This window comes from Mesoplodon mirus, assembly GCF_964341445.2.
Source record: "Mesoplodon mirus genome assembly, contig: HAP1_SCAFFOLD_1118, whole genome shotgun sequence".
Classification (NCBI taxonomy): domain Eukaryota; kingdom Metazoa; phylum Chordata; class Mammalia; order Artiodactyla; family Ziphiidae; genus Mesoplodon; species Mesoplodon mirus.
In genome coordinates this window covers 10,946-34,272 of record NW_028294949.1, presented here as the reverse complement: position 1 = coordinate 34,272, position 23,327 = coordinate 10,946, and the positions used below count along the sequence as shown (strand labels likewise).

The 23,327-nt window shown below is 40.6% G+C and overlaps 1 protein-coding gene across 3 annotated transcripts; it reads left to right on the top strand.

The window, feature by feature from the left end:
* The first annotated feature begins 12,837 nt into the window (after positions 1-12,837).
* Positions 12,838-20,664, top strand: LOC309797853 (putative spermatogenesis-associated protein 31C2). Of its 3 annotated transcripts, none has more exons than XM_082646249.1 (5): positions 12,838-13,418; positions 13,602-13,694; positions 18,251-18,308; positions 18,651-18,711; positions 18,940-20,664. In XM_082646249.1, exons 2-5 carry the CDS (start codon positions 13,668-13,670, stop codon positions 20,504-20,506), a joined length of 1,713 nt encoding a protein of 570 aa, XP_082502375.1. In that variant the 5' UTR covers positions 12,838-13,418; positions 13,602-13,667; the 3' UTR covers positions 20,507-20,664. The 3 variants fall into 3 exon arrangements, with proteins under 3 accessions (XP_082502375.1, XP_082502374.1, XP_082502376.1); XM_082646248.1 differs by lacking the exon at positions 12,838-13,418 and adding an exon at positions 15,433-17,289 and having other exon boundaries at positions 13,618-13,694; XM_082646250.1 differs by lacking the exons at positions 12,838-13,418; positions 13,602-13,694; positions 18,251-18,308 and adding an exon at positions 18,319-18,484 and having other exon boundaries at positions 18,575-18,711.
* Positions 20,665-23,327: the final 2,663 nt, after the last annotated feature.

Sequence of the window (23,327 nt, the reverse complement as noted above, 5' to 3'; positions counted from 1 at the left end):
CTATGTATATGGGACAGGATAGAACTCTGAATGAGGTCACATGTAGGGAAAGCAATATTAGTGACAAATCAACTAATGTCCTTATTGAGCATAGACATTCCAAGAAGGGTGAAGAGTACTGTATAGATGTAAGACTCATAATATTCAAGTTAGTTGTAAAAGAAACAAGGTAAATGCTTTCAGTCAATACGATAGGCTGAACAGATATTGAGAATCCTTTCTTCCAATCTGAACACACAGTTTGCTATACTTGTGTTTTCTTTTATATGTTGCTTTTACATGTAGCAACATATAAAAAGCAAATGAACAAGCTTACAAAAAAGGGGGGGGGATCCCCAGTCTCAGGATTTAAGGGGAAAAAACAAATTCAACATTAGAATAGTGAGGAGGAGTTGAAACCAAGAAATTCAAGGGGGCCCTGGAAATAATAAGCCTTGTTTTTGAGGGCTGGCTTTAAATATTCGTTCTTATCAGAAAACAGGTAGATGCTGGAAAACAATAGAATAATATCTTCAAAGTACTGAGGACATATAGCTGTCCAAATTAAAATTCTACACCTCATTTTAAAAAACTACTCAAGAACAAGAAGTAAAGAAATTTTCATTCATAGACAAAGAGGAATTGCCACCCACAAACTGTAACAACAACAACAAAAAATGACTAAAGCAGTAGCAGCAGCTATTGGAATTGTCTGAAGGCATTAAAAAATATTCTGATGCCTAAAGCCAATACTTTGAGTCTTTTTTTTTTAACCAAAGTGATCTAGGCAGTGTTTCAATAATGGGAGCTTTAAAAAGTTCTCACATAATTCTCATGTGTTTTAGGCAAGATTGGAGACCATTGTACAAAAGAATGTTCTTCAGTAAGAAAGAAAATAAGCATAAAAAGAAGTAGGAAGGTGCACTGAACAGTGACCAGCAAAGAAATTTGTAATGTTGGAATGAATCTGAATAACGGTTGAGTGTAAAAAATAATAGCCAATGGGGGTATGTACAAAGTAAAACTAAAACACTAGATAATATACTGAAATACTGAAGATCAGATTTAAAATTTGAGGGGTCCATGAACCGCTTAGGAGGAAGATGAGATAATTAGTTTTAGACTTTTTAAAGTTAGAAATATATGTCAAATTTTTCAGAAAACACTAAAAATGAATACTTCATATATGATTCATAAAAAAGGTAGACCATAAAAAGAGAATGAAAAATGTGTTTAAACGAAGTTAGTACTGGGAGGGATAAAACATAGAAAAATAAAGGAGAAATAGATCAATAATCACAATACATTTGATCACAGAGACAATAAAAATAAATTTAAAAATTCCAGTTTTTGCTGCTTACAAAAGACATATATAAACTATTTTTAAGATGCAATGCAATACTTCACTCGAAATAATTAATTATATACATGATAAATGATTTTCAAGATTACATATTTGGCATGATGACATGTATACAAATTTTTAAAACTCAAAGCAATCATGTATTTTTCATGGATTCATTTGCATATAGTAAAAACTTCAAGCATGGATTCAAAATATTTATATTAAATTCATGATACCAGTTACCTAAGAAAAGGAAAAATGGGACTGAAATGAGAATAGAGAGGAGAGAAAAGAAATGTGTGTGTATCTGTGTGTTTGTGTGTGTGTGTGTGTGTGTGTGAACACATGTACAACAGTCAAATATGTGCTTCTTTCACAGCATGATTCACTGTATTCCATCACAATATTAATAAGATTTCATACGATATGGGCATCTCTGCAGAAATTAAAATTTTCACATGCTTATGTGTATTGGGCAATGAGCTCACCTTACTATTTCCATCCATTCTTCAATTAAAATCTAGAAATGTGAATGGGCTGTTAGAATTTAGTTAGTGAGCCAATTATCTTTACGGAACATGCTAGTTATGCATAGCTTTTCCTTGGCTTAATTATGTTTTAAAATAGCAGGCATTCATTTTACGTCTTTAATCGATGGCTATCACACACAATTAGTTTGAAATTTCTTATCAATATGCTGGAAATATATTTGGTTGAATCATTGGAGTAATCTTTTTTGAACTTACCCAAAAGTATGTGTTTAGCCTTCCTAAACACAGTGGCACATTTCCAAATACAAAGTATTTGCATTAGAATTATTCCTAATATGAAGACATTCAATATTTGTGGAAACAAATTTTCTCTTGAAAACTTAGCTTCCAGATGGAAGAAAAATAGGGGTAGAAATGTATTTAAAGGCAAATTTGAAGATGAGAAATCAAAATTCACATTCCATAGTGAAAGAAAAAGGGTTAATAATTACAGAGAGAAAGGCAAATACAATGCAAAAATTATTGGAACATATTTTGCTCAATTACAAACAAACTTACATGGTAAGTTGTAGCTTCCATTATTGCACCAATTTGTAGCATATTTTAATATTTTCATTTTGAAATGAAAATTTTAAAAAGTCATCTATTGTTTTTTTAGAAAGTATCTAGAGTGGCTGAAGTGAAATAACTTTCAGAAAATGTGTTAAAATGGGGCTACAAAAGACTTAGGAGGACATAAGCTTGGTTCTTATTATTGACAGTTTGCAAATCAGCCATGGGGATACACATTATTTCCAATTTAAAATGAATGATGATTCTATATATACATATATATGCATCTTATCATATTGATTATAAACCAAGTAAAATCTCATGAAATCTAAGTATGTTTGAAAAACTTAAACCTATTTTTATGTTTTTCCAAACACTAGAAAATGAAAGCAATTTCTGTTGTTTGTCATTTTCTTTTGGACTCTCTTGGCTTCCTGAAAATGATTATGTCAAGATATTGGAGAAGTATTCATAGGAAGCAACAGAGGCCATGAGAATAGAGACCTACACTGCTTCCTCATTAGAAAAAATAAAATAAAGATTCCTGTCTATCCATTTCAAATTACACTCAGGGATGCTTATAATATAGAATTTGAAAGTTGAATACATACTAGTTGTCAAGTAGTCAGCCCCATTGATTACTTATGCATTCCCTCCTAAGTATGTTGTTCTTAGAATTCAGAGGGGTCCTTTAATCACACCCCCCATCTTGACCACTCACATCTCCAGATTTTCCTACTTCACGGCATATTGGTGTTTAACTTATTAAACAAATATTTGTTGAACAATTACTATGCATGCTAAGCAATGGGGATCAAAGATGAATGAATATTCATTTGTCTTTAAGGAGACACAGTCTACTGGAGAGAGGCAGAACTGTGAACAGATGACTGCATAAAGAGGCAAAGTCAAGTCTTATTTATTCAGAGGAAGAAGTCCCCGTGATCAAGCAACAAGTAAAATCATTTCATTGTGCAAGACATGGATTTGTGATTGAAAATGCACAAGCATATTTATCTTACTATCCATCATAGATGATCACCTATTATAATCAGTGAGATTTCTTAATGGCACAGCATCTAGAGGAAGACGTCATGCATGAACCTGTCATATTCAGAAAGTAAGGAAGTGGCATAGTGGGAACAATTCAGGAAAGTAAATAAAACATGACAGTAGATTTAAAATCTACTTTAACTGTTCTTACTATTATTAATCTATTTGGGCAAGTAGTAGTTTTCATTGATGTTAGCATTTTTTCATCCATGACTTGAAATCAGACATTAAATATTAATATTATAAAAAAATGTTACTAATTGAATTCATTCACAAATTTATAAAAATAGATCAGCACCAGAGACCTATTTATTGGAAACAAAGTAGGTAGAACAATTAAACTCATTTATAGTTCCTTCTCAACCAAAGTGGACAGAAGTTTTATATGTAGAGGTCAATCCTGGGCCAGAGGCTACTTAGTATTTTCATCAAGTCTAGGATGATAGAAAAGCATGTGGATTTAGTAATTTACAGTTCTCTTTAGTTGATAAGACTGATTAATACTTTGTCAAGATCAAAATTCAACATGACCATAATATGACCTTGACAAATTGGAGAAGTGGTTTAAAACAATGCAATTTAATAAGTCTAAGGGTCAGATGTGGGCTTTAAAGGGATTGGGAAGGAAATGGAAATTATAATAATGTAGGTGATACCATGCCAGTGAGAATGCATTTGTGTGTGTAATATAATATGTAACAAATAATATTGAGTATGACTTGAGTCAAGAATATAGCAATAGCTTTTATTTTTTTTCTCTCTCTCACCATGGCATAGTGCTTACTCACTCACAAATATTTCTAATACATTTCATCAAAATTTCATCATTAAATCCTGTATCCCTGCTGATAAAATTAAAAGTAATTCTAAGATATATAAATGAAGAGAAGGGTATAAAGGTACAAATAAGTGGGTGAATATTAATGAAATTACTTTGTATTGTGCTTTACAAATACGATTTATGCATTTATCTTGTTACTAACACATTCGTTCATTCATTCATTCATCAATCATTACATATTTATAGAACTTCTACTATGTCCCAGGCACTGCATTAGGTGCTGGTAATACAAGGTGTGAAAAAGCAAGCATTGTCCATATTTCTTAGAGCCTGCAGTCTAAAGAATAATTACTAATTGTAGTAAATATAGACAGGGTACTATGAGCCATGGAACAGGGAGCCTTTCTCTCCTGGAAGGATGAGGAAAGGCATCCCTTGTGAAATGTCTTCTTAACTGATGTATGAGGTAGGTAGCCTAAGGGGACAAGGGAGTAAAGGAGTAAGTATTTCTTGCAAAGGGGAAAGCAAGTATTAAGAATTTGAGCTTCAAAAAAGGAATGCTTCACATTGATATTACAGTCTCAACAAATACAATTAAATTTCTGGTTGTTAATACATTGCATAAAAGTGGAGGAGTGGATTTCTGCCAAAATTAGGGCATATAGTTAGGATTAGAAGTGTGCTCTGTGATATCAGTGACTTTAACATTGCAGTGAGACTGGGAGAAAAAAACGTACAAAAAGGCTATCCTCTGGACCCAATGGCACTGATGTACATCAAGGCTTTTGCTGAAGTAGAAAATCTGCTATTGATATTGAGGTGCTCTTGAATGAAACAATGACTTCAAATAAGAGTTCCAAACTGAAACTCAGAAAGACCACCAATCTGACATGACTTAAATTTGAACTGCTTCTCAGATAGGCGATTTATACTTTGGGGTAAATGGAAACTGGGTTTGGTTTCACTAATGATATCAATGACATTTTGCTATTAAATTTGGTTTAATATTTTCATTTTACAAATCCCTAACTTCAAAAACTCTCTAAGGGAAAGTAAGGGGAAAAGGATAGGACTAACTTGTTTAGTTACATTACCTTGAATTTTAAATTTAAATTGAGCTGCGCTATCTCCACCAATGCTTGACTAGAAGCCTGCACAGTGAGTAGTTGTAATGGAGGAGATTGGCTCATTTTAATGGCCACATCTGATGGATCTCAAAGAAATTCAGGTAAAACAACTCTCTGCATAGTTCATAGTCAATTATTTATACTTGCAGAAAAATGCCAAAGCCTAGAAAACTTTAAATGGTGGATAACCAGCAACATTCACATTTTTCCTTGAGGTTTTCAGGATTGTACAAATACATTTAGGCTTTGAAAGACACGTTTTGGAACTTTACTGGAGGTATTCTAAGAAATACCTTCATGTTAAAACAATCTCCAAATATTTTAGGAATAACTAGTATCTCTCCGTAAATAATTCATGCCTTAATTAATTATTATCATTGTTAGAAATTAATACTGAAGTATTTCAGAAAAAGATGACATATTAAGAATGTGACGCTGCTTCCATGTCATATAAGAGCATGAGGATATCTCTATTATGAAACTTACTGCATTTTGCTACAACATTTTTGTCTATCTTCTCTTCCAGATTACAAGCTTCTTAAAAAATAGACTGTGCACAGATCTAACTTTCTGGCCTACATTTGCAGCACTGGAGACTACTATTGAAATATTAATTCAAAGTATATTTTAGAAAACATTATAGACAGAACTCTATCATAAAAGAGCATATATAAATATAGCATATTTTCTGATGTTATTGAATCATCTTAAGTATTGGTTAATGCAAATTTCAATCTCTAAGGCACTTCTACAACATACCTGAAAAATGATCGTCATCTTGTACTTGAATGTCCTCACTGAGAAAGAAATTGCAACTCAAAATAAGTTTATTTCATTTTTAGGAAGCTCTAATTATTAGAAAACTCACTCTTAAAATAAGTTAAAATCTCTATTCCTCAACTTCTATGCATTTTCCTGGTTTTTAAATTAGGGGCAACTTAATCTTTTTTGATTTTACAGCTCTAACATAGCTAAAGCTGGCGTTCAGGTCCTTTGCCCACTTACCTACTCTTCATAATTATTTTTATTAAAAGAAATATATTGTGGTATAATATAAAAAATATACTAACTTGAATGTACACTTTAATGAATTTTGACAAATGTAAATATTTTGTAACTCTGTTTCCATCAAGGTAGACAATTTTCCTATTACCCCCCTTTGCAGTTTTCCCTTTCCTCTTTGCAGTCACTCTCTACTCCATCTTTGATACAGGCAACTGCTGATATGTTTTCTGTCGCCATAGATTCATTTTTCCTTTTCTAGAAAGTCATATAAACAGAAACATAAAGTACATACTCTTGTGTGTCTAGCTTTTTTCTCAGCATAGTGTTTCTGAGATTCATCCTTGTTGCATTCCTCATAATTCTATCCTTCTACTGCTGTATGACATTGTATGGATATACCACAACTGGTTCACCCATATAAATCTTGTTGGAGATTTTCTGATGATGGCCATTCTGACCGGTGTGAGGTGATACCTCAATGTAGTTTTGATTTGCATTTCTCTAATGATTAGTGATGTTGAGCATCCTTTCATGTGTTTGTTGGCAGTCTGTATATCTTCTTTGGAGAAATGTCTATTTAGGTCTTTTGCCCATTTTTAGATTGGGTTGTTTGTTTCTTTGATATTGAGCTGCATGAGCTGCTTCTAAATTTGGGAGATAAATCCTTTGTCAGTTGCTTCATTTGCAAATATTTTCTCCCATTCTGAGGGTTGTCTTTTCGTCTTGTTTATGGTTTCCTTTGCTGTGCAAAAAAAGCTTTTAAGTTTCATTAGGTCCCATTTGTTTATCTTTGTTTTTATTTCCATTTCTCTAGGAGGTGGGTCAAAAAGGATCTTGCTGTGATTTATGTCATAGAGTGTTCTGCCTATGTTTTCCTCTAGGAGTTTGATAGTGTCTGGCTTTACATTTAGGGCTTTAATCCATTTTGAGTTTATTTTTGTGTATGGTGTCAGGGAGTGTTCTAATTTCATACTTTTACATGTAGCTGTCCAGTTTTCCCAGCACCACTTATGGAAGAGGCTGTCTTTTCTCCACTGTATATTCTTGCCTCCTTTATCAAAGATAAGGTGACCATATGTGTGTGGGGTTATCTCTGGGCTTTCTATCCTGTTCCATTGATCTATATTTCTGTTTTTGTGCCAGTACCATATAAGTGCTGGAGAGGGTGTGGAGAAAAGGGAACCCTACTGCACTGTTGGTGGGAATGTAAATTGATACAGCCACCATGGAGAACTGTATGGAGGTTCCTTGAAAAACTAAAAATAGAACTACCATACGACCCCGCAATCCCAGTACTGGGCCTATACCCTGAGAAAACCATAATTCAAAAAGAGTCATGTACCAAAATGTTCACTGCAGCTCTATTTACAATAGCCAGGACATGGAAGCAACATAAGTGTCCATCATCGGATGAATGGATAAAGAAGATGTGGCACATATATACAATGGAATATTACTTAGCCATAAAAAGAAATGAAATTGATGTATTTGTAGTGAGGTGGATGGACCTAGAGTCTGTCATACAGAGTGAAGTAAGTCAGAAAGAGAAAAACAAATACCGTATGCTAACATATATATGGAATCTAAGAAGAAAAAAAAAAGGTCATGAAGAACCTAGGGGTAAGACAGGAATAAAGACACAGACCTACTAGAGAATGGACTTGAGGATATGGGGAGGGGGAAGAGGAAGCTGTGACAAACTGAGAGAGTGGCATGGACATATATACACTACCAAACGTAAAATAGATAGCTAGTGGGAAGCAGCTGCATAGCACAGGGAAATCAGCTCGGTGCTTTGTGACCACCTAGAGGGGTGGGATAGGGAGGGTGGGAGGGAGGGAGATGCAAGAGGGAAGAGATATGGGAACATATGTATATGTATAACTGATTCACTTTGTTATAAAGCAGAAACTAACACACCACTGTAAAGCAATTATACTCCAATAAAGATGTTTAAAAAAAAATCTTGGATATTTTGGTCATATCCAGTTTTACCTATTATGAATAATGGTGTTACACATTTTTGTGAACAAATTTGTGCGACATAAGACTTCATATCTCTTGGATAAGTATGAACTATTAGGTAATTGCTTGGTCATATGTAAATGTATATTTAACTTTAAAACTTTCATGCTACAAGTCCATTAACAATGTATTCATGTTTCTCTAGGTCCACACCAAAACTTGATATTAACAGTTTTTTAAATTTTAGACATTATAGTGGTATGTAGTGGTATCTCATTATAATTTATACGTCTTTGATGGAGCAATCTCTAAATATATATAAATTATATATACTTAATATATATGTTGTATACAATATATGTAAATATTTTAATTAATTTTTATTGGAGTATAGTTGATTTACAATGTTGTGTTAGTTTCTGCTGTACAGCAAAGTGAGTCTGTTATACATATACATATATCCACTCTTTTAGTTTCTGTTCCCATATAGGTCATTACAGAGTACTGAATAGAGTTCCCTGTGCTATACAGTAGGTTCTTATTAGTTATCTATTTTATATGTAATAGTGTGTATACATATAAAAAATATAATTAGGCACTTAAAAATAAAAGGAAGACATGCAAATAGCCAATAGGCATATATTCATAGATACATATACTTTACATTTATATATATAACATATCCATAAATATATTTTTGCCATTTTCTCCCATTGGATTGTCTTTTTATTTTTGAAGTGTAAAAATTCTTTAATCTGTATATAAGTTCTTTGCCAGATATTGATATTGCAAACATTTTCCAAGTTTGATCTTTCCTGTTGATTTTCTTAATTTTGATTTTTATTCAGCAGAAATTTCCCTTTCCTCTGTGGTTGTCACTGCCTTGTCAGGGTTGGGTTCTGACCCCTAGTCGTTGGAGTAGAGGCTGTCAGATCTGTTTCTTAGCTGTGTTTCTGATCTGCGGTGTGAGGTCGGGAGGACTGGAGCACTCCCACTGGGATAGAAGCCTTTGAGTATTCCTCCTCTGGAGGTGTTCACCTGTGGGTATGCTCTGTTTTGTCTCCTTTCGCCCATTGTGTGGGCTTACAAAGTACACGGCTGTTGGTACTGCTCTCAGTCCCACCTTAACCATGGTTATGCCGGCAACTGGCCCTGGTGACTCAGGCCTCATTTTTACTAGGCCACTGGCCCAGATCCACTGAGGTCAGGTCCCAGGACTGCAGTAATTATGTACCTGGACCCACTATGTGAGATATGGAGGCAGCTCAGACTCTGGCCTGGCCAAACCCCAGCATGTATGTGCCCACAAAACCCACAGCTGCTAAAGCCAGACCTGTCTCAGCTGCAGGAGCACTTGTCCATTGGGATGTTCCCAGGTGCTGAATTTAGGAAACCATCAGAGGAAGTGTAATGCCATGATTTGCACAGCCATGAGGAGAGATTTCAGCTCTTCTTCCTTAGTTGCATGTTCCCTGGAACTCAGCTGTGGTTTCAGCCCCATCTCTGCATGTGGGCCACCCACTGGCGTCTGCTCCCAAGGCTGCTGGAGCACACGAGCTTGTCAGGCAGGAGGATGTAGAAGCGGCAATCAGGGCAGGCAGGCTGCCCAGGTGAGAGGGTGCTGGGTGGCTATGGGATGTACGAGCCTGTCAGGCAGGAGGGAGTCAAGGTGGCAAGCTGGGCAAATGGGCCACCCAAGCAGGAGAGTGCTGAGGTGATGATGGCTGGGGGCATGTGAGCCACTCTGGCAGGAGCCCTTCCTAGTGCCTGTGGAGGCAGGGGCCGGTGTGTGAGGAGAGAGGCTGCAATGGGGGCCCCGCCCTTTGTGCATCACTCAGCAGTGGCACTTTGCTTCTATGCTGGTCTGGGCTTCCTCCAGGAGCATTCCTTGTTGTGGAGCTCCTCACTCCTATCCCCTTGAGCTGTCTCCTCACAGCCAACATCATTCCCCTTCCTGGGTCTGCTCTTCAAACCCCACATTCCAACACTCAGCCCCCGTGTGCACCAGTGGTCCCCAGTGGCTGGGGCATGCAGAGCTGTGGCCAGACCATCTGTGTAGGCCTCACTCTCTCCTGCCTGCCACAGACTGGCTGCTGCACTGTTCTCTGAGCCACCAAATTTCTCCTTCTGCCCCAGCTTCTCTCCCCGCTGCTTCCCCAGATGCGGGAACCTCTTCTCACCTTCAGCTCCGCTCCCCCGCCCAGGGTCACAGGTCACGTCCCACTTCATCTGCTCTTCCTTTTCCCTTCTTCTTTCTTTCGTCCTACCTGGTTACGTGGGGATCTTTCTTGTCCTTTCAGGTGCCTGAGGTCCTCTGCTAGTGTTTATCAGGCGCTCTGGGAGAATCGTTTCATTTGTAGGTGTATTCTTGATGCATTTGTGGGGAGATATGAACTCCACATCTTCCTACTCCTCCGTCTTCTTGACTGACTAATCAGCAGTTTGAGTTTTAAAAGGCCACTTTTTCCCCTTTTTTAACCTTGGTTTCAGGTTCTACCTAATTTAGCTAATTAGGCACAGTCTCAGGTCATTGTGGTCTGTATTTACATTTCTGATTTGTACCGGTTTGCAAGACAAAGACAGTTGCTTTTAATTCCCCAAAGAACTGGCCTGTCACCTAAATAATATTGAAAGATTGATTTGCCCAACTACGTTTTCTTTAATTTGCTTTTCTGTAACAGTGAGAAGATTTCCAACTAGACTGAAATTTCAGAATTCTATAGTCTAGAACTTTATGGTTTAATTTATCATACCTTCAAAACGTGCATAAGGCATTCAACAAAGACCCTCTTTCTGAGTGCACAGATTAGACCCAGAGTAAAGTCTCCATTATTTATTTTTATTATCCCTTAAATATTAGCTGTTAGTTTTTACTTTATATTTTATAGGCTCAGGTAATCCCACTGGTTTCCTTTAGTATGTTTAATTAATATTTCCTTCATATGCCGTCTTATAATATCAAGCAGGGGAAGAATTCCCCAGTGAAACATGTCTATCCCACACAATATAATTAGGCAAAAGAGAGGTAATTATCTTATACAATGCCCATTTAAACATACCAATTTTTATAAAGACTCTGGGGTCCCCAGAGAGTGGTTGAGCCAAGGGACTCAGGCACTTTTGTCAATCTTTTAACTTGATTAATTGGTCTAACTTTTGCCCCAAGTAATTGTTGGTCAGGTATCTCAGTGTAATTTTACGTGTATAAAATTTACATGTAATAAAATATACGTATTTTAAACTGGGGTAAATAGGGCAGACTTGTTTGGGTCTGGCCCTTTAATGTTGATGAAAAGTAGGAGATCCCTTTGGCCCATCCAATCTTAGGTAGTATTGTATCCAATCTTTGATTTATCTCATTAATGTCTGTTTTATTTATCCCACTTTAAACTAACCATCTAAAGATTTCTTATTCATTTAGGAGAAGTCCCTTTAAAATTTTCACCTTGTTGGGAAAAAGTTTTTAGACTTTTCCTTCAGTTTTTTTCCCTGTTACTTAACCTAATTAACAATAATTATTCTAATGTTTTTATTAGCATCTGTAAGACCCATTTAGGGGAAGCAGAGACCACAAATAAGGTTTCCCAAACCAATTTTTTGGGTTTGTTTGAAACTAAAGGAGTTTTTAGGTTAACCATTATATGTCTAATTTCCCACATTTCCCCCCCATAGGAGCCAATGAAACAGCTGTTTATAATGAGAGCTCTCTAAAAATTTACCAATTTAGAAGTTTCTCCAATTTGAAGGATCCATGATCTGCCCATAAATGAGGTATACCTTAATAGTGACTCAAACCAATAAGACGCAAGAGGCTTCCCCACAAAAGAGTGTAAAGGATGCTGTCTAAATAAGATCCAGAAAGTTTACTCCCAAAAGTAGTTTAAGAAAGTAATGGTCTTTGTTGTACAGGCTGACACAATGAAGGTTAGGATGGCAAAAAGCCCCCGAGAGTTGTACAGTCAGACAAAAGCCTGCTCAGAATCCCAGTCTATTTGACTGGCTGCCAAATGTACACCATATAAGTACTTTTGGATGGTAGTGACCAAGTTCTCAAAACACACACACACACACACACACACACACTGAAGAATATCAGAACACTTACATTTCAAAGACACAGGAAGAGAAATGCAAGTTTCCCCTAGAAAGCCTTTTGTTTTTTTGAAGTCAGAATTCTGAAAAGATGTTTTTATTAAGCCAGCTTTTTCTAACTTAACTGCATATGCAATAAAAGAGTCCTATCTTAGTCATTTTTAGGGCAAGATTTTCTTTAAGTCCCAAGTAAGTAAGCACTTGTAAATGTAAATTTTGTATGTACATAAACCTGGCCAGGATATCCGTTGGAGGCTGGAAATCTGTTGTTCCTTTTTCTTTTGTATTGAAAGCTAAGTTCCCCATTCTGAGCTCAATTTGTGAAGATCACTTTTATTTTGACAAACTCTATTAAAGTAGCCAATTCAAGGAAGACAGCTTAGTCTTCCACCTAATTACCCAGTCCAACTTTTACTCAGTGTCTTTCACCTGAGCAAAGTCTCCCCAGTCTTTCAACTGAGGATAAACCACACAGTGTCTAAACTGAGCAAGATCTTCCCAGTGTCTTTTAAGTGAGGCTAACCCACTTGAGCAAAAGTCTTCCCAGTGTTTTTCTACTGAGGATAAGCTCTCAGTGTTTAAACTGAGTAAAAATCTTCCCAGTGTCTTTCACTGAGGATGACCCAGGTACTTCTTCTTGAAACCAAGTTTCAAGGATAACCTACTACTCAAGAGAAGAGTTTAACACCACTGAATAAAACTTAGGATCATCAACCAAAACTGGAGATCCAAGAACCAGGAGATACTCACCCAAATTCGTCTGGACACTCTGAGAAAGCGGACAGGCCCAAGAAGCCTCTGCTGGTGCCAGGACTCTGGATCCTCATAGAGTTCAGGCAAAGAAGAAAAGTCTGCTCTGGGCCCCTTCATTGGTTGCCAAGACTGCTGACTGAAAAATATGCACAACCCAAAAGGAGAATTATGTTTTATTTGGCAGATTTCCTGAGGACTTAAGCCCAGAACACAGCCTGTCAGATCACTCTGAGGAACTGCTCAGAAGACCTAAGGGAGGAGTCAACAAAAACCAGGTAGTCAGAACATCAAAAGATTACTATTAATTAAAGAAAACTAGACATCTCAAGTTAAGGACTTTAGCATTTTTCTATGTATGAGAAGATGAAAGAATCTGGGCTCCGTGAAATCATTCCTTTGATATGCACCTTAACTCTAGGATCAGTGCCCTGTTTTTCTCCGTCCCGAATCCCCTCAAGGTGCACAGTTGAGGGTTCCTGCTTTGACGTCTGACTTGACGACTGCAACATCCTTTGTCTACTGATATGGCAGGGAACATTTTTCATCCACAGGTAAGAAATTGAGGAGAAAATTAACATAATTCAAGATATAAAACCATTACAATATTAAAAATTCCCAAATGTCAAACAAACATAAGTACCCTTGACCTGTAAAATGGAAGATGCCAAAGAAGGGAAAAAAAGAAACAATAAAGAAAATGTAGAAAATAAAGCATAAAATAAGATGACAGAAATCAATAACAGTAGAACAATAATTAAATAAATCAAGGTAAATGTTATCATAAGATTTTTAAATTTCAAAAAAAACCCATCAAACAAAACATATTGAAAATAAAGTAACAGAGAAAATTTAGAGAGCAAATATGAATGCAAAGAAGACCTGTTAGGTAGTTAGTCAGACATTAGCAGCAAGGAGGTGACAGTGGTGAGAAAGACAAGAAGAAGAAATTGAGTCACACCCAGCCATCTGGGAACTCTCCCTTGAATCCACCCAGAATGGGAGAAACTATGGTCAGGTGGTGGGCAGCTTATCCTGATAAAGAGAGGCACAGTAACACAAGGGGACTTCTCCAGGCTGTGCATGCCCAGACCAGACAGGCGTATAACCTATAGTAAATCCAAACTCATTATACCATAATTACAATAAATTACATGTGGTTTTGCCCCTCCCCCCACCCAGTAGGCATTTCTTGGGGATTCAAGGATGAGAGCATGCACAGCAGAAAACTTGTTACATAGCTCAGGACTGTCAATCAAATAATGATCCTTGTCACTCACCCCCACCTCTCTGCAAAATGCTCCTTAAAAGCGCTCGTAAGCCTTTATAGGAATGCTGCTTTCAATTTGCAGAAACAGTACACCCATCCCCCCCCCACCCCGAGAGTGTACCTTTGCTTCGATATACTTTGCTTTGCTTTGGGCTTGCTTCACTTCGCTGAAATAGCCTGTTCTCAGAAACAGCCTGCTCTTTCTCTCTCCTCCTCTCTCTCCCTCTCTGAGAGTGTACCTATGCTTAAATAAACTTTGCTTTGTGCTTAAGCTTAACATGGTAGTTTGCGATCCTTTGCTTACTATCATGGAACCAAGGTAGCTGGTCCAGGCCTTCCACTGACCTCCTCGGTTGAAGCTATTTTGTTACAAACATGTCCACATGGTGAGAGACCTAAGTCTAAATTTTGATAAAAGGTTGAATTAAGGTGAGAATATCATATGGGAGGAAAAGACTGTAGGAAAAATAGTAGATGTAGGAGATATGTTTGTGAAAGTGCACATTCATAGCAATATAGCCAAATAAACTCACATGCCCACATTCCCACTAAAACTGTATAAAATTTTGACCAACAAGCAGAGAATACACATTATTTTAAAGCCCTCATGGGGCATTAAGACATATTTACCATGTGAATCCTTCAGTGAATCTTGTGTTACTGCTAAGGGATAGAAAGTGGTGTCATAAGGGAATTTTGTGTAAGACTCAAAGCTCCCTTTCTATATGGTTCAGGCTGGACTTGAAGCTTCAGGGGCCTGAGAGGATGGGGCTGGAAAGGCAAGGCACACTCAGAAAAGAGAATACATACATAACACACTAGGAATATCTGAAGAGGCTGCTCAAGACCTGGCTCAGCCCCAAGGGTTTGACCCCTAGTCCTACTCTTCACCCTACAGCCCTTTAGGGTCAGGACCTTGGCTCACCCTAACCCATTCCTAGCTTCCGGGTATAGCATGAGTGCACATGTCTGAATGTTAATGTTCTCTCAAAATTTACATGTTGAAATCCTACCTCTTACAGATAGGAGGCGGGGCCATGCAAAAGTGCTTATGAGCTTTCATGAATGGGATTAGTGCCTTATAAAAGAGACTCCAGAGATAGCTCTAGCCTCCTCCCATCATATGAGGATACAGAGAGAAGGCTCCAGCTGTGAACCAGGAAGAGAGCTCTCACTACGAGGTGGCCATACTGGTGACTTGATCTTGGGCTTCCCAGCCTCCAGAACTGTGATAATAAATGTCTGTTGTTTTTAATCTACCCAGTCTATGGTATATTGTTATAGCAGCCCTAATGGATTAAGACCACATATTTCAAAATTTATCTGGAGAGTGGGGACTGTCTTATCGTTGCAAACTAAGAAGTTGGGTTGAGACAACATATGAAAGATTTTCTTTAAGTAGAAAGTTATGGATTATTGGATTTGAAAGTAGTAGATTGGTTAAGGAAAATGAGTACGTGTGTGTGTGCGTGTTTGCAGTGTGTCCCAAGTTTTTGTGCAGTTTAAAGATTTACTAACTCCAGAATTATAAACACTACAAACTTACAAAAACATCATTTGAAGGTTTAACTGTTACCAGATGCAAGTCTGTGTGCCTGATGCACAGTGAGGCTAAATACTGAAACATCAGAGTTTGGAGCAGAGAAGGGTTTATACAGTGCCATGCAAGAAGACACGTGGCTCATGCCCAGGAAAAACCCCAAACTCCCTGAAGGCTTTCAGCAAAGCCTTTTTAAAGGCAAGGTGAGGGAGGGGCATGGCTAATTGTTGCAAATATCTTGGTGTTGGATCCTTTGTTCTAGCAGCTGGCCAGATGGGTCAGATCCTGGTCAGGTCACGTGTTCCTGTAAACCTCCAACAAAACAATTATTATTCTCTGTTCTGCAACTTTTTATCTCCATGAATGGGCTCTTAAAAGTCAGAGCCTTAGCAATAGGCTATCCTGTATATTTCAGGCTATAGGCAACATTGTTTTCCAAAAAGTGCAGAGCCAGCCTGGGTCACAGGGATGGACAGAGTTAGCTCTGGCAACAAAGCATAAAGATTAAAGTAAAAAAGATCTAATGTGGAGTCAGATTTGTTCTTCCCTATTACATAACTATTTATCATTCTTTCATACTTATGAATTTTGAAAAATAAATTATTTTAATTTTTGTGTGTAGTTCCCTCTGATAGAAAATGAGGCAAAACATACACTATTCAAAATTCACAAAACTAAATAAGTGTAAACGAAATTCAAGTTCTATCCCTGGGTTTACACAAGACACAAACATGATGTGGGAAAGTTGGAGCTGAGGACAAAGGAAATCCTGAGTAAAAATGTCTGTGAAACAGCTAGTCTTCCAGGGTCAGCTTAAGATGTTCAAGAGTTATCAAATTGGTGGGCCTCAAGTAAAGGTCTCTAATGGATGAAGGAACCAGGTTCCAGATGCAATGAACAGAAAATTGGCTAAGGTCTCTCTGACAGGATGAGAGTAGTTGGAAGGAGGGATCTGGAAGCCCCAGGAGGGTGCAGGTGTCTGTGGGTCTGGATGGGAAGGCGGGGCAGTGATTCAGCCTATTTCTCTTATTGCCCCTCCCCCACACTCAGGAGCCCTTTGTGACAAGGCCACAGCTCTGTGATGCAGGCCTGGGGTTCTGCCATCAAGTGAACTCCCAGTGCTCTGTTGCCTGAGGGCAGCAATGCAATTCAGAAGATGGAGAATCTCTTTTCTTCGAAAAGCATTGTTGCTATGTGGCTGAGATGCAGCCCAACTTCCTGGGTGATTAATATCATCCTTGGGTTCCTGTGTGGACTGGTGCTCTTCCTAATGTTACTCCCCTGCTTCCAGAGTAATCCATTCTTAGCACCACCTAGGAAACATAGAAACATCAGGAAGGTAAGAAAGCTTTGGCTTAATCCCAGCAGAGATTATCTCTTTTTTTCTTATTCTTATTTCCACTTTTCTAAACCACCTAGAGAGACTCCTGAGATGGGAACTCTCAGAAAAGTATAGAACATCATCCTTCTAGGGAAAAGCCAGGCCAGAGAGGGGTTAGAGTGGGCATGAGGATTTCTAGCCTGAGATCTTAGACCAGGAGTTCAGGTATGGTAGAGGGCTCCAGGGCAAGTCCCAAATGCCGTGACTAATAATGGTCAAGGACTGGATTACTAAGAGTTCAATCTCTGCAGGAAGGCTGACCCCTGAGCCCTGGTTCACCAGCCACCTACCCGCAGCGGGTGTCACAAGTGAGACCTTCCTCTGTGTTGGGGCTGAGCCCCTGAGAGCCTGAGAGAAGAGGCTGGAGTGGAGGTCTGGCCTTGGGAAGCAGAATCCTATCTGACAAAGCTCACGTGAGCACTTAGGTCTGAGAATGTGTGTGTTTCTTGATCAGAGGAACAGTGACAGAAGAAATCTATGGTGATTAAAACTTTAAAAATCCTTCTTGGGCTTCCCTGGTGGTGCAGTGGTTGAGAGTCCCCCTGCCAATGCAGGGGACACGGGTTCGTGCCCCGGTCCGGGAAGATCCCACGTGCCATGGAGCGGCTGGGCCTGTGAGCCATGGCCGCTGGGCCTGTGCGTCCGGAGCCTGTGCTCCACAACGGGAGAGGCCACAGCAGTGAGAGGCCCGCGTACCGCAAAAAAAAAAACCCCAAAACAAAAAAAAAAACCTTCTTTGCACTCTTCAAAGAAGAAAAACTGAAAATATTGTTATCCACTTTAAAAATAAGTAAAAGGGGAAAAAAACCCACAGAGTTTTAGTTAAATGTAGAAAGTCATGTTGTTCATGAACACAGCTTGCCTAGATAGAGGACAGTGAGAGTTGGGTGTTCGCCCCTCATTTTTTCTTATCTCTCAGCATCAAGTAGAGCTGAAGGGGAGGAGCAGGAGTAGGAAGAAAAGTGGATCTTTGAAAGGTAAGCCTTTGCCATTCAGCCCTGCGCACCCCCGAGAGTTAGCTTCCATCTCTCCTAGTCCTGAGGGCCCAGCTTCATGGTCTCTGAGGATGCCAGTGGCAGAGCTTATTCCTCAGGAAACAGAGCCTGAGCCTAATTAACGTGGAAGCACTTTGCAAAGGACAAACCCTTTTCAAGTGAGATTTACCATCACTGTCAGGGACATGTGGCCTTGGACACTGATACTTGGGCTCCAGAGTCTAATCCTCCAAAGATTTCCCTTAAAGGGCCATTGCACTCAGCCTCCTGAAAGACTCTTAGGCCTCTGCCTTCACCACCATGACCCAGTCTCCTGATTTCCAGCTTGCAGAGATTGCCTGGAAGAACTGGAGGGGACTCACAACCTGGTTTCACTTCGGCAAAGGTAAAGAATCTTTCCCCTTCTCTCCTGGGTCGTCCTTCCTCCCAGAGCCTATAATGTGACCCCAGCCCTGGGAGGGGGAGCCATGGGAGGGCGTGGCTAAGGCCCTAGAGTGAGGGAGAGCAGGAGCTTTATGAAGTCAGTGTGGGGGTAGAGGAGGGTTCTTGGGCTGCAGGTCCCCAGCCCTGCCTGTCCTGTCCAGCCATCCTGGCCCCATCTGCTCTCCTATAGCTGCCTGGGGAGGCTTCCTGGCAAGGACAACTTTCATCAGCTCTCATGTCAAGACCCTCCTGGTGAGGCGTGCAAAGCAGTGCCTGCTGGAGCCTGTGGAAGACACTGCTTGAAGGGTTGGGAACCCTGCATGAACACCTCCTGTAGGGTTTCCTTCCTTGATCCAGACACTCGAGAGGTGCTGGAAGCACATATTATACGGTTTGGGGTAAAGCACAGGTGGACCCTACCCCTCAAGGTCCTCAAGGCCATAAATGTCTTTAAGTTGAAAAAGTTCCAACCCTCCACCGTTCTGCAGTTTGCCTCTTCCCCTGCAGCTACCTGTGTGTCTGGGTCCCACTCAACAGTCCAGTTTGCTGAGTTCCTGGAGAAACCTCCTCAGGCTCATTCAGGAGAGAAGGTGATAACAGAAGAGTCAGTTCCTACCCTGAAGAGGCCTCTCCTTGTCCCCTCAACTGTGTGTAAGGAAATCCAGAGTGCCCTGAGAGCGATTCCATCTGGTGACTACCATGGGCCCTCAAAGGCTTCTCTGACTGGACAGGAGGGCAGGCCACCTTCTCAGTCCCTCACACTCAGCCTTGTGGGCAGAACCTGGAAGAGTGAGACTGTGGAATGGGTCAAGAGGGACAGCCTAGAGCCAGGTCCAAGTTCAGCAATGGTCAGGAATGAGCCAAGAGAGGAGAGTGGTGGTCAGGCCTCAGGAGACCCCTGCCATAGGGTAACAGTGATGGAGGTGAACTTAGGATCCCAGTCTTTGAGAGGTGAAGAGGCCAGGGAGGCTGTGGAGGCCAAGGAGTCTCCTGCTCTTCAACCACAGTCTCGTGTTATCTTGGAAACCAAAGTGTTGACAAAATCCCAAACCACAAATGTACATATGAGGAGTTTAGAGGTGCCAGGGGCCAGTAAAAGTTTCCTACTACCTAGAATGTCTGTTTTCCAACATCCAGGTGAGCCATGCCTTAACATGGAGGTTGCTAGTGAGTTTAACTCCAAAGTAAAGGTACAGTCAGACAACCAGTTTCAGGACTTTCCCAAACACAGGTTCCTTGCTGCAGACAACTTGGCTTCTCAGGTGCCTCAGTGCCATCCCCAGAGAGTCCTCACCAGAGACAGGTTAGCTTCCCAGGAGCCAAGTGGCCTTATGGAAGCCCAAAGGAGCAACCTAGGGCAGCAGGAGCCCAAAACTTCAAAACTCCAAGACTCATGGAAGAGCCAGAGCAAGATGATTGCCCCTACTTACAAAAGAGAGGACTGTAGGAGGCATAAACCAGGAGAGCATGAAGAAAGGTTTAAAGAATTAGGGACCTCTCAAGCTGGAAGTATGAGCCGCCCTGCCCAGGTCAGGGGAATAACAGACTCTATTGGGAGCAGATGTCTCCAGCGCATGCCAGAGAAGAAACATAGCCCTCCAGAAAGCCTCTTCAGAAAAAGGATGAGGTTATTTTTAAAGTGGATTTTCCCCAAGAAAAAAGTCAATGGTCGAGATGTTCTGCAAAAAAAAAAAGCCCATATCAGCCACTGCCCAGAGTCACGGATCAGTCAAAAGCAGATCAATCTTGAAGAGTGAGACTGCTGAGGGTCAGGCACGCATGGCAGCTGTTGGACAGATCCTAGAAGAAAAAAGAGCAATTCACCATGGACTTCATGCCACAAAGTTAAATGAACACAAACTGGAATTCCAAGTCCCAGTATGTGGGTGTTTCTGCTACCATAGGCTTACCTCCTACCCAGAGCAAGGGAGAATGATGGGTTATACAGCCTGCAGTCATAAAGCCACCTCCAAGGGCCAGAGTTGTTCTATGAGGGAAAGGAAAGTCAGACACCAACATAGCTTGAAAAGTGTAAGGTTCGAAGATGAGCAGCTGGGCCTAAGGTGCCTCCCATCCTTGCCCCCCAAGAAGAGTTTGTTTCCAGTTAGTACCTGCCAGTATGGGCCAAGGATTCCAGGTGCCCCAGCCCGCCATCAACACTGTCCAAGGCATTGTCATCTTTGGGGAGGTGTCTTGCCTGGTCGACAGTAAAATCCTTCTTTAGTCTTCCCTTTAGTAGGAAAACATGTCTCCAAGTAAAAATTCAGTCCATGTAGAGAAAATGATTTTCTCATTAGCACGTCCAAGGTATTTAATGTTCCCCAATACATGTATATATATATATATATTTTTTTTTCTAATAAAAGCATAGTGTAATGGCTGCTGTCTGTGCTGTGCACTTTGTCTTCTAGAAGGGAGGGGCATGGAGGGAGGTTGACGGTAGCATCACAAGCTTGCTCCTTGTCTCGTGTCCCTTCATTGCACCTTATAATACTGTCATTACACAAACCAAAATTACTCTAACAATGAGACGGGAAAAACCTATGAAACCCACACCCAAGGATCTGGTTCAACCAGTCTTTCTCCTTCTTCTATGCTACTTTGAACTTTATGCAACTGTAGTGGATAGGTTTACACGATAGGGCCGGAGATTCCAATTCAGTCTCCAGGAAGTGTCAGAGCCAAGTGGATGGAAGTTTGGGGGGAATAGAGTATGGGCTCTGAGTTCAGAAACAGGAGAAAGCTTGCCCCTGGATCTCTTGGTAGGGAATATACAACATCTGCTCTTAAGAGTTCCTTCTCTCTCTGATGAAGGCTGGGATTGAGATACGCCCTATGAACCCCTTTTAGCTTAGCCATAATAAAATGTACAGCATCACCCTCCCCCACCTCTGTTTTTCCTATACTTTAGAGCAGCAGCAAGGATGGCATTTCCAGCTCTGTGTGTGTAGGTGGGGGGAGTATCAGGGAGGCTGCTGAGGGCTGTGTTGAGTCCAGTCCCATATAAATGAATGGCTATGTTCATGGGTCACCTACCTTCCACTCTATGTTAACCCCAGAGAAGGAGTTTTGGATGAATGGAATAGGGGTGTGACTGTGGGTAGTAACTATCTGATGGTCAAACACTGTGAATTTAGGGTGGGATGTAGGTGTAGAAAAATCACTGGATCCAAGGAAGGAGGCAAAGTGGTACCAGATTCCCATAAATGTGCAGTTCTGAAAGAGCAGCCCCCTGACTACAACCACCATCTAAAGGCCTAAAGGGGAGGAAACGTTAAGGGTCCAGTAGCTCATCATGGCCCCACCCCAGGGTCTCTACCCTATTCCAACTCTAAGATCACAGACCTAGAGAAACCACCTTTAGGTCAAAACAGAAAGTCAAACTTATAGAAGTAAAGCAAATCAGGGAAGGTTAATCTCTTAATACTATATTTAATAAGCTTACACATCATCACCTCTTGACTTATAGAAAGGATAACTTAACAATAGGTGTAAAAGCCAGGACTAGGGAACTTGGGATGTGACTCCTAGTCTGGTGACCTTCACATAAACACATGGCCCAAGGACTGCTCCAGGGGAGAGGTGGGGACTGGCTTGTGATTGTGTAGTAAGCCTTGCCTGTCTCCCAGTCCTTGATCACCCCAGAGCCTGGCAGGTGAAGAAGCAATCAGACAGGATTTGTGGTGGTGTGGAGGTGACCTGTGCAAAGTGGATGAGGCAGGGTGCAATCCAGGAGTGTTCCACTGATCTGCTTCTGGCACAGCTTTTCTTGTCTCCTGACCCCCATCCATATGGAAAAGCAGGGAGATGAGGAAGAATTTCTCTAGAGTGATTTGGTGCTTTCTGCCATGTGCAGGGCGCATGGTGGACACAGCTCCAGGTGGTGTCTTTCTCAGTGTGGAGATTTCTGTTCCAGCTGATGCCCCTGATCCAGATGACAACAGAAATGGACCCCATCCCCCATCCCTGTCAGGCCCCTCAACACGTGGAAATGCTGTGACCTGGGGTGGAGGGGGCAGAGTGAGCACAGGACTGCTCACACCCCTGGTTTCTCCCTGGAGCCAGGCCCTACCTCTGGGCCCCAATTCCCAAGGCAACCTCCAGAATGGGCACAGCAGTGAGAGTGGAGCCAGGACTTGTGGGAGGGGTCGGTACCCAGAGGAAAGAGTTGACAGGGCTGGGACCTGAGCCTGGCTGCTGCTGGGTCCTCTCAGGGGCACCCAGAAGTGAGTTCTGGGAATATGGGGAAGCTGGACTTGGACCCCTCGGCTCCTGCTGGGAGAGTGCCACAGACAGGTGATGCTGATGGAACAGCAAGAAAACAGAAAGAAGCAAGTCCCTTTGCCCTTCTCTTGCTGCTCCATCTTCCATAAGGTACAGTAAGACAAGAAATTGAGAGACCAAAAGAAAAAAAGAAATGGAGAGACCCAGAGACAATACACAAAGACTTCACAGACACACCTCTCAAGAGAGACTTCTCACGCAAACACCTTTCTCAGAGATCACATACTGAGACCTCACACAGGGACCTCATGTTGCTTCACAGACCCTCAGACAGAAACCTAGCACAGATTTAAC

What these genes read in the sequence shown, in the direction of transcription:
- LOC309797853 (XM_082646248.1), top strand. Translation starts at nt 17,107, where the DNA reads ATGGAGAATCTCTTTTCTTCGAAAAGCATTGTTGCTATGTGGCTGAGA. An exon ending in GAAAAGTGGATCTTTGAAAG is followed by an intron (nt 18,309 to 18,650) that starts GTAAGCCTTTGC and finishes CCTGATTTCCAG; the next exon opens with CTTGCAGAGATTGCCTGGAA. An exon ending in CTGGTTTCACTTCGGCAAAG is followed by an intron (nt 18,712 to 18,939) that starts GTAAAGAATCTT and finishes GCTCTCCTATAG; the next exon opens with CTGCCTGGGGAGGCTTCCTG.